Below are 11755 nucleotides of genomic sequence, written 5' to 3'. Positions count from 1 at the left end.
TGGTCAACAGACTGCTGTAGGGCGAACAAAGGAAGGAACACACATGGACATTCCTAGAGCGTCACATTATGAACTCTCTGTAACTCGGTGGGACATCCCCTCTACAGACAACAGCAGATCAGACAGTCATGTTACACAGAGACATAAGATATACATAAGAGAATGTTAATCATTCATATGCACTCCAGTCCTATTGTAAGTGATACACATATCAATTGCAAAGCTTGTGTCTAGACATTCACAATATAATACGAAAATCTATGCAGGCAAACAAACGGTAACACATGCAAACTGCTCCAAGCCTGTTCAGCTTAATTTCACAAAGAGGCAAAAGCGACGGCTTAGGCTCAACGGTGACTTGCTAAACGCTGTAAACAAAGGTGTGTTTGTACCAGAGGTACCAGGTTAACACACAGCATGGTCTCTAGCCACACAGCAGCGACATTGCTGACTACTGACAGGTAGTCTCAACCTAAATGCCATCGTGACTGAACCTCATCAGCAGCAACATGGAATAAGACTAACACAAAACCAACAATGACCCCTCCCTCTGACATTTGTAACCACAACCACGTTGACTCGTGATCATTGGCTGTCAGCTGACCCATGGCGACCTTCCAATTAAGGCTGAAAGGGTTTGCCCCCCCCCCCCTTCCCCCCCCGAATTAAGGCTGAAATGGTTTGCACAACCCTCTCCACCCTCCCTCACTCCAACCAAATTGACTTCCTCCCCACCCCCACCCCCGAGACCGTGCCCCTACCAAGGGGACAGGACTTAGACATGGCTAGCTAGACCAAGCCACAACTCCCCACACAGAGAGAATTGAGAACCGGCATAAGATACCAAATATTTAAACAACGATTCGTCATGGTGTGATTTTTAGCTAAAAAATTGTGACTATAAAATACTAAATACATCCGCGGGAGATGACTGTTTGTCTGACGCTCAAGAGGACGGCCAACAGAAGTGTCTATGGGGAAGCCCACTCTGCACACGCGCCCACCACATCAGCTGCACGGTCAACCAATGATCAGCCCTGAATTCGATTGAGAGCTCGCTGCAAATTCAAGATGTCTCTAGCCACACGACAGCGTTCTAGTGGTTGGAGTTTCAGAATGGGAGTGAGTGTGGTGGCGTGTGACTAGGCCTACAGGACACACCTTCCACTGCACTACAGAGATGAGAGAGGGGGAGGCATTCTAGAAGCATTACATCACTTCCTGTCCCAGTCCGGCACTCCCACTGATCCCTCGTTAGGGGTACCAGCTGTGCTCCCCTGAACTCCCCCAAGAGACCACCCCCTCTCTTTCTCTCTCTGTAACACACACACACACACACTCACTCTCTCTCTCTCTCACACACACACACACATAAACACACACATATTCACTCACTCAGTAACACTCCCCTCCCTATTCTCATCGAATAAATCACTAGTGATCTCATTCTTAATCAGGCCAAGTAGACTCCTCCACACACACACACACAGTCACACACACACACTAGTTAAACCAATAACTCAGCAACTCGTTCTTCACTCTGTTGACTCTGCAAGGCGTGTGTGTGTGTGTATGTGTGTGTGTTCCATATGAAGGACAAAGACATCAAAGATAGTTTCCCTGGCCAGCTGTTATCTCTGACCAATTAGCCCAGACAACAGCAGTCCAACCAGCAGGATTTAATGTGTGTATTGTGTGACAGCAAGAGATAGACACACAAGGCAGTGTGTGTGTGTGTGTGTGGGGGGGGGGGGGGGTGGTATTGATTTGACATTGCTTTAACACAGTGGGGGGTTAAGGGGGTGGGGAATCAATAATTTACTGCACCATAACAATGAAGAGCTTATCCAATGGACCAGCCCATTACTGGGTCTGGAGTTCAGTTGACTTCAGAACAGCTGACGTGTGAGAGATCCATTCTTCCTGTTGGACTGAACACTTCGTTTCCTATTCAGGTGTTCTGCCCTACAGTGGCTGGAGACACGGCATCTGGCAGGAGCCTGTTAATAAATGATGTGACATTTCTACCTCATCATCTACTGAAAGAGCTAGTCTAATGAACTGTGTTTCTGACACACACACACTATTGTAAACTAGGACTCGGACACACAACCTGAGATCTTTTTTGCTGGTCTGGATTAGAAGTGAGATTACTGTACGGAGAGCAACTTAATCCCATCAAATCTGCAGGAGATTTCATGTATATCACCACTCCTCCCTCCGATCTGCTGTCCAGAGGAAACGTGAAGTGGACTTAGGCTGACGCCAGCAGAACTTGCTGCTTTCCATACCTTTCATATGGCTGAACCAAAACGTGCAAATAGGCCTATTTTCTTTTGTAGTTTTCTTAGTGCTATAGTTTTCATGAAATCTGTGGCCCATAACGTAAAGGGTATTTGCAGAGTGTGCATTCTATGCACAGCCGATGGCTGCTGTTTTAGTAGGGTATATAAAGCACTCATGACATAGTGCTGCATTGCAGTGTGATGTGCACACTCAACCATAAACACACACACACACAATATGAGGCTATCTATAATTAGAAGGACAAAACATGATTTAATGTTGCTGGCACCTGACTGTTGTTCGGTGTATGGTCAGTAGTAATGCAAGGCTGATTGTGTGTGTGTGTGTGTGTGTGTGTGTGTGTGTGTGTGTGTGTGTGTGTGTGTGTGTGTGTGTGTGTGTGCATAATGTCTGGCTCCATACAGTTGTAGCAGGCCAGGAGACACCCTCAGTATTGAACAGACTGATACCACACCCCCAGGGAGGGCATGAAGGTCAGACTCAGAGCACAGCGAGAGAGGGAGAGAAAAAGAGAGGGAGAGAAAGAGAGAGAGGGAGAGAAAGAGAGAGGGAGAGGAAGACAGAAAGGGAGATAAAGAGAGAGAGGGAGAGAGGGAGAAGGAGAGAAAGAGAGAGGTTGATAGAGAAAAAGACAGATATACTATTTTTGGTGCACAATACAATTAATGTCTTATCGTCACACATTGCAGATGACAGAATATCTTTTTACATCTGGTTTTCCAGCAGGCCTTATAGCCTTTAGTGTTACTGGCAAGTCATTTCATTAATTCACAGAAATCCAGAGTAAAGTACTTGAGAAGCATGATGACAAAAATTTATTAATCTTGCTTTTTGATTCAGCTCAAATTTCAGACACTCTAGGCGTGTGTGTGTGTGTGTGTGTGTGTGTGTGTGTGTGTGTGTGTGTGTGTGTGTGTGTGTGTGTGTGTAAATGTAAAAAACAGATGTGTGACTCGTCTTGAACACTCAAAAGAGAAGCTTTGGAGTGCCTGAATGAAATACCACTGGCCATTCAAACTGTGTGTGTGTGTGTGTGTACAGTGTCTGCAAGAAGCACTGCCATTTCATTCACCGGCAACACCAGGGACACGGATAAGTAACATTAAATGATTTCTAATACAAAAATGATGGAACTCATCAGAGAGGCTAGAACTAGGCATCAGGTGTGATAGCATACCGGGGGATGTTGGTGTGTGTGTGTGTGTGTGTGTGTGTGTGTGTGTGTGTGTGTGTGTGTGTGTGTGTGTGTGTGTAAGTGTGTAAGTGAAGGATAGAGATATAGAAACATATAGAGAGATGCTCTCCTCCTCTACGTGCTTGTTTGCCAAACCAACATACAAACTTATAATCACAGCTGGATCCAGTCCAAGCAGCCACCTACTATCTTGTATAGCTTACGTGGTCAAAGTCGATTGAATACAATCTAGTTTATTATCAACAGGTGAATAGCACGCAGTTTACATTTAGGTGCTCCACCCACACTTTAATGACGAGTTCCCTTTTCATTAACTTGCTAGCCAGCACTTTTCCCCTCTATTATTAGTTCAACAATGCCATCAATCATCATCTCGCATTTTCTTGCCTTGTCTTGGACTAGTCGTTCTAGCAACTTTAGCTAGGAAATCGAAATCAAATTAGCTAGAACGGGAGCTTTTTATTGAGGGATCAGCACATATTACTTGTCCAATGTGACAACATTTACCAGAACACCCACAAATAATTACTGGGAAATTTGCCATGTTTCAAACTTGAAGTTCAGCTAACGTTATTCATTAGCTACGTCGTTAATGCTAGCTAGCTAGACTAGCTAGGCTGCTGCTCCTACAGAAACTAACGTTAGCTAGCTAGCTCGCTTCCAATCTTAGCTAGCTAGCTAACTAACTATACGCTAACAAGTCATGCTACATTACAAACGAGCCAGTTAGTTATTCGCTTTATTTGAGCTGCATCTGTAATTAGGCTATTCGATATTTATTAAGTTTATTAACCGTACCTTTGATGCCAGTATCTTCTTGTAGCGTTTTGCTTGCCGCTCTCCAGACATAGCATCCCAAAAGGCAGAGAACAATCGCAGCGGTCCTGCTGAAATCCACAAGCCGCATCGTTGCAGATAATATCGTGAGGAGAAAGGATTTAAAAGTAAATCTTTGCTGGCAAACTAGCAAGCTATCTCGATGTATTGTTAGAAACTTCGTAGATCAGGTCCCTGTCCATATTTTGGGGCGTCAGCGTTCCCTTATTTTTTTTGCTAGGGCTGTATTTTGATTTTGTCCCGTTTGCGTTTGCATCACACAGCCCTCTTTCTGCTTCAGATTTTTTTTTCATCACCTAAAACGGGAGGGCCACGGAGAGCAGTACCGAGCACTACTTACCAACAGGCGGCCAGGCCAGGCTCACTACAGCAGCAGCGGCAACATCTGCGAGGTGCGAACGCCACCTGCCGGTGACAATGATGTTCACACGCAAATGCATTTTTTTTTCTTTCTCTCTTCTCTAAATGTAGTTTACAAAATTGTCACCTTGGAAAATTAGATGGAGGAAAAGCCATAAACCACTAACTAAGGGACATTTCCTTTCAGCAATTACAGACAAAACTAGTATTTCCCCACAGATTAGCAAAACCAATGCTGTGGAAATTGTAGATGTTTTGGTAGCCTAGATGTTTGTAGAACCTAACAAGCCAAGTTCCCAATACATACTCCAGCTTACTTTTTATGCAGCTAGGATAAACATACTGTAGTACACCAATTCAAACCCAGGTATTACTGACAGAAGCATCAAGAGGGAGAAGCATATTAACAGATCAGCAGTGACTTGTTGGCAAGAGCATCTGCCAACAGAACAGACATCATCTATCTGGCTACAGATAATTCAGACGGCATACTACGAGGAGCCTTTCCTTTCTATATCCCACTATCAGAACAGACTGAGTCATTTTCATTGGGTTGTTGAGAGAGTTGAGACCCAATGAAAGCAGAGCAGGAGGGGGAAAAATGAATGCCCTCTTTTTAGAGCTTCTGCTTCTGAAGGAACTAACCGTTCCAGCACTCTGTCAGATACAGAGATGAGCTTAGAGATGAACTACTCTGTCATCATTATACTTATTGCAACAGTGTTTGCTGATGCACAAAGTGAGAACATAACTTATGTGGCGGGGACTCTAAATAAATCTGATTACAGGATTAGTGGTTAGTTCATCATTGTCTTTGTTGATGAATCTGATGAAAGTGTCTCCATTATTTTATTTGTGTTTCTTTTCTCACTAGGACATTTTTCTGTGGATGCTTTGTGTCTGGGGAGACTGAGCATCTGAGGCGCAGAGTGACGGGGATGAAATTGTTTATGCTGATTTTGAGAAAGGGCATAAGGTGTGGAGTAATGACCTAGTTCACTGAATCTTCCCCTTCATACTATTCAGACGTGGCTAAAGTCAGCAGAGCTCTGCGCATAGATTACTGGAATGGTCCATTAGGTTGAGACGTATCCACCAGAGGCAAAAGGTAAAGTCAGAAATATAACTGTGTCAAGGAAGAGTCAAGGCAGAGATATACTGTACTGTATGAGGAACCATACTGTTTACTGTATTTGTGTAAAATACCAACGATTGATCACCCAGATGTTACACAAGCGTACTGAAGGGATAGAACTCTGAGAGGCAGATATCCAGGTCATCTTGTACAGCACAGAAAGTTATTCTCCCTGTTTCCTGTTACTACAGTAGTTGTTTTTATTTCCACTCAGATGCCCCTGAGAACTCCATATGCCCCAGGGATGATGTGGCATTTGGGGTTGAGAACACCCTCATCTGCTTTGTATTTCTACCCCCCCCCCCCCCCCCCCCCATCAATGTCAGCTGGACCCCACCCCCATAGTGTCTCTTTCTTTTTTGTTACTCTGTATCTAATGTTTCTCTCTTTTCCAACCTTTCCGTAATTTTCAACTGCTGAAATGCCAAATTTCCCCCTGGGGGATCAATAAAGTCTTATCTTATCTTATGGAGGTGACCGAGGCAACATCTCTCAGCCGGTTCTATTCTAATAATAATGGACTGTTTCACCAGTTCTACACCCAGAGTTTCACCTCACAGGGGGGAGGCATCTGCACCTGCACTGTCTGTGGAGCTCACACAACTTTGAGATGAGGTGTGCCGGTACAGCTACAGGGGCCTGTGTGACATGGAGTTTCTGCTTCAGTACTATTTCAACAAGTGGCTGGCACAACAGCGCTGCTGAGAAAAATGGGCTACACTGAGAAAACCATCCCTGTTGCCAAGCAGTGGAACAAAGAGGAAGACAGACTGGCACAAATGAAATCTGACAGTGAGGTTTACTGCAGAGGGGAGGTTGGAGTACTCTATGAGCAACTGCTAGACAAAACTGGTGGGCACATTTTTTTATTACTTCACATGGGCTACCGTGGATGACCTGTTTTGAAAAATCACAGCATACATTATTGTTTTTGATCAATATTGAGACCATAAATCATATTAATTTGTGGAAAATTATGTAGGCTAATATAATATATGAGGTAGCCTACCATATTCATACTGTAGTTGTTTGTTGTTTCTGTTGAAGAACATGGGTGTTCTTGTTGTCTTGCCTTTCAAACTGGACCCTATATCAGGGTAAGATCAGTACCGCACCCCAGTACTGACCACACTGTGTTTACAGTATGAGCAGCGTTTACGACTTCTACCCTAAGCCAATCAGAGTGACCTGGCTCAGGAATGGTCAGGAAGTGACCTCAGACGTGGTGTCCTCTGAGGTAATAGACAATGGTGTCCTCTGAGGTAATGGACGATTCTTTCAGATGGCCGGTTTTTGATGTCAACAATTGGCACATGTAGCACATATGGCCTCCTCTACTGACCTCTAAAGGTTGTTTAGTTTGCCTTGCTTGCACGGGATCCTGCATATACCCTTATAACAGGCATTGAGGGAATCAGAATCAGCACAGTATTACATTTTAAAAGTCAGCCTACAACCATCAAGGCATTGTCTTATGCAGCAACATGTCCCTGGGTCTCAGACTCATCACAGGAGCAGTCACCAACCTGACATTTTCTGTGATTGTTTTCTATCACAGGATTGTTTTGTGCTCCAATTGAAGATGGCACATTCAATAATACTCTGGTTTATTCTATGGAAGTTCTGCACCAGAGAAGATCATTGACCTTCTTGCCTTATATAAAATGATAAAAGAAATAGTCTACCGTGATGGTGATTTGTTTGTTTACTTAGGCTACTTGAGGGAAGCCTATTGCAGGCAGTTTCAATTATTAGTCCAATCATCTTGACTTGATTTGATAAGGTTCAAATATACATCAGAAAAAAATGAATAGATAAAATATCCATATTAAAGCTTTATCACCAGAGTTAATGTAAATATAGCCTAATATTATAATTTTGAGTCTGGGTCATTTCTCACTACGGCACTCTCTAGTGCGCATGTCCCTTTTTGCAAAATACAGTATGAGTCGTTTCTGGTTCTATTTTCTTTTCGTATTTTTAGCCATTAAAAGCCCCAGTCTGATTCTCTTCCTCTGTTTCGCCGTGTATGTGTTTATCCACTACAGGACCCGATAAAGACAAGACAACAACAGCGAGGGAAGGCGCATGACGGAGACATCAACATCAATATGCGCACGAGGCTACCCGCTAACTAACTAGCAAATGATTATGTTGATGTCCCTTATCTCTCCCTTCCTATGTATGTTCGCACTCGCAGGCTTTTCCAACACTTCACATCACAACGGCACCAAATCTTGAGACCTTGACACCAGTCTGCGTGGCGTCACTCTGAAATGATGGACTGTGCTGTTCCCGCGGCGGAGGTCGCGAAACGCACTGGACAAACAGGAGGGGAGGGTTCCAGCAAAATGATAGAGGCCAGACGCGACGCATTGCGAGATAAGCGGAACCTATAAAACCATGCCATGCTGGCCAGGCTCAACATCGCGGAAGGAGTCTCGGCAAGAAGCTTTGGTGAGTCAAAAATTCAGACTGTTGGACAATATTTGCATAGTCCGAGTCTGAGAATCTGGAATAAATTGGTCACTGGACAGTCTGCATACAAAATGTCTCATGTGATTGCTGCTCTCTTCACAGCCTTGGAAAAAAACAAGTGGAGGGACAAAACAGGGTTTGCCTGCACACTCGTGTTTGTTGTGTAATTTGAAGCCTTTGTGCATTTAAAAAAATGTATTTTATTGTGTAATTTCTTTTTCATTCATGGGTCTCACACTGTCTGGCTGGCGGTATGCCACTCCTCCTGAGACACCTACCTCCTCCTCCTTCGTTCCCCTGGCCGTTCCAACCTCTTCCCGCCTGTCACTCATCATCAACTCTGTCCCAGTTGAGCCTGGAGATAGCAGGTCTCGATGGAGCCTTGCGGCCTGCTCTCCCCACTTCCAACGGTCGGCCTGCGGAGAGGAGGTGACTCGCGCACCTGTCCAGCAGAGCAGTGATGGGGTGAGGGGGGAGAGAGGGGAGAGCAGAGGGCTCCACCTGTGGGAGGTGTTATGGAGTCCCGCCCACAGAGGAAGTCATGCCGTGATTGGAATATCAACATCCTGCTGCCCACAGCAGGCCTCAGGGTACAGCGCCCTGGTGGGCGGAGACTCACAGTCCTGGGGCTGGGAACTCACTACCAATCAGCTTTGGCATGAGGGGAAGGCTCTGGGGATGTACCCAAGGGAAAAGCAGAGTGAGGGACCCCTTCCACACAGACAGACCGGTTTTGGGGGCCCTGGGTCCACTCACTCCATCCCTGAATGTGTGCTGCTGGTTTTGGACGCAGACGCAGGAACTCTGGGCTACATCGTCGATGACTGCTTCCTGGGTGTCGCTTTCAGTTGCCTTCCTCGGGGGGTGGAGCTCTTTCCGGCAGTGAGCAGTGTGAGAGGCGGATCCACCATACGACTACGCTACCTCAATGGAGCCACTCGTGAGTAGCTATGACCTTAAGCTGGCGACCTTACAACTATGAAAGGGAAGAGCTTTGTTTGTGGACGTCTTGTTCTAACACACGCTTTACACTCACTCACTCACTCACTCACTCACTCACTCACTCACTCACTCACTCACTCACTCTCATCTCTCTCTCTCTCTCCCTCTTTCTCTCTCTCTCTCTCATCTCTCTCTCATCTCTCTTTCTCTCTCTCTCTCTCTCTCTCTCTCAGGTGAAGCTCCTGAACTGATGGCCCTGTGTGGTTTGTCCATCCACAGGTCGATGGGCAAGCAGCGAGAAACTCAGACAGACAGACTGCCTCTTCCTCCTGCTGTCCAGCATTACCTCCTGCCCAGCCTGTGACCTCCTTTCACACACACACACACACACACACACACACACACACACACACACACACACACACACACACACCTTTAGGAATTCTTCCATAAAGACAAGACATGGAGGGCATGCAATGTACAGTATTTATAATGCATTTACAAATTTTTATTTGTGACTTAACAGGCTGATATTTATATTCAGACTGTGATGACATGAAGATTAAATTTGTTATTCTAATTATTTATCCTTATCCTATGTAATGCTTGTTTTAAAGATTCTACTTTCCACATTTTGTCATTGCCTATAAATTGTACACAAAATCTTTGTCATTATGTTGACTATTATATTCCTCCTCTTCACACCTGGGCCAGGGAACCTTAACCTACTGTAGAATCCAGCTCCAGTCCAGGGCACACACAATAGACTAATCAGACTTCATTGCAACCGGGCCGCAAGGCCCGGCCAATGAAAATACAGTATTTCAACAATCAACATTGTTACTAATAGAGTGTATGGAGTGTAGCCAAGCCTATAAGCCTAAATGTCACACAAGAAAATCTCACTAATTCATTAGTGAGTAAGAAATGAATTAATTTATGATTAGTGCATTTGTGAATTAATTAGCTAATCGGCCTTGGCCTTGAATAAATTAAGTGATAAAGCCCTAAAGCTACAGCCTAATTAGTCCAGGGGCCAATACTATTTTCACAAATTGGTACCATCCAAGGTGACCAAACAATTTGGGTATTTTTGTCTTCCTACATGTCTCTAGTTTATATTTTGGTATGATAACCCTGCCTGTCTAGTAGCTTAATGATAGTAATCACTCACATATCTTATCTTTTTTATAGCGCCCAAAATTAATAGAGGTGAATGGCCTGCCGTGTTTCAGATCACGTGGACCCGCCCCGTGATTCAGATCTGCTCGAAATTGTATGGGTTCTAAGTGGGACCATGCTACACCCCTCCACCGAGTTTCTTGAAAATCGGTCTGGTAGTTTTTGCGTAGGCTAATCCTGCGGACGGACGGAAGGACGGAGTTAATAACCTGAAGACACATGTACTCATATAGGCGATTTTACCCTCTGAGAGTAGGGGTGCAACATTTTGACGTGAGAAAAAAAAAATACAGTTCTGCCGTCTCGTCCCATCTATTTACAAAGAATACCAGTTGTGAACAGTATGCTAATAAGAAATCTGTATGACAATTCAATATGTACAACACATCAAACTTCATCTAGACACCACGAGCATGTCAATATGACTTTATGACCGAGCACTAGGCCATACCCAACATCACAACATCAAACTGCAACTGCCTGCTGGTGCTAGCTTGTGATGGTGATGTTGCTAGTGCTAGCTCCGATAGCCTCTGGAGCACTTCTGCATTCGATTGCACCTGCTGCGCTGTCATTTCGAGTGGTAGCTTCTTCATTAGCATTGCCAGATTTTATTTTATTTTATGAAGAAGTGGTAAATTGTTTTTATAGCTCTTTTTGCCATTATGAGCAGGTTGGCTAGTTGTAGCTTGTTGAGCACTGAGCAGTACAGTCAGATCTCATTTTTTTCGACGGACGAGTTGTGCCATTAGTGGATTATGAATATATATATATTTTTAAAGTTAGCCTAGTTTAAGTAATAAATACACTTTTAAAATGAATGCTGATCTAACACAAACTGGTACAAACCACAATTATGTATTTAATAATTGTGTTAATTAGTAAAAAAAATAAAATAATAAGTTTTAATTTTTTTTATTTTTAAGAATCTGAGCAGAGTTGGGCTGTCCAATCAGGGGGGGCACTTGCCCCCCCTGCCCCCCCTATAAAATCGCCAATGCCTAGAGCCAGGACTAAGAGGCAGGTAATTTTTAAGCAAGATCTTAAAACACAACTTTTTAACATTGCTTTTACCACATAGTTTTACTTGTTTTAATATCTTTGTGCTCTTAATTTGAATTCTGTTTTATAGTTTTTATTCTATTTTACACTATCCTAAAATGCTTTTACTTTTATAGTTTCTTTTAAATCTGTTCTCACTGTGTTGGTATGATTTATGTTTTTATCTGTCTCTTTTTACGAATAGTGCTATATAAATAAAATGGCATTGACATCTGGAAAAAAGAACAATGACTTATTATTGATTTACATATTTATTG

General features: G+C 43.8%; 2 protein-coding genes across 2 annotated transcripts in view; one reads left to right on the top strand and one right to left on the bottom strand.

The window, feature by feature from the left end:
* Positions 1-4409, bottom strand: part of fam171a1 (family with sequence similarity 171 member A1) — a gene marked incomplete at its 5' end in the record, with an annotated part of 18865 nt that extends 14456 nt beyond the window's left edge. The window contains one exon of the mRNA XM_084441847.1: positions 4301-4409. Coding sequence (XP_084297973.1) covers positions 4301-4409 — 109 coding nt within the window. The remainder of the gene's footprint in view (positions 1-4300) is intronic.
* Positions 4410-8537: 4128 nt separating this feature from the next.
* LOC311312458 (SPRY domain-containing SOCS box protein 2) lies at positions 8538-9618 on the top strand (the record flags this gene model as incomplete). The annotated part of the gene is made up of 2 exons (XM_084442420.1): positions 8538-9252; positions 9488-9618. The coding sequence occupies 2 exons, from the start codon at positions 8538-8540 to the stop codon at positions 9616-9618; spliced, it is 846 nt and encodes a 281-aa protein (XP_084298546.1).
* Between the last annotated feature and the right edge of the window lie 2137 nt (positions 9619-11755).

This window comes from Borostomias antarcticus, assembly GCF_949987555.1.
Source record: "Borostomias antarcticus genome assembly, chromosome: 8".
NCBI classification, from domain to species: Eukaryota; Metazoa; Chordata; class Actinopteri; order Stomiiformes; family Stomiidae; genus Borostomias; species Borostomias antarcticus.
Note: the sequence above shows the minus strand (reverse complement) of the source record. Positions and strands in the feature narration are given on the sequence as shown.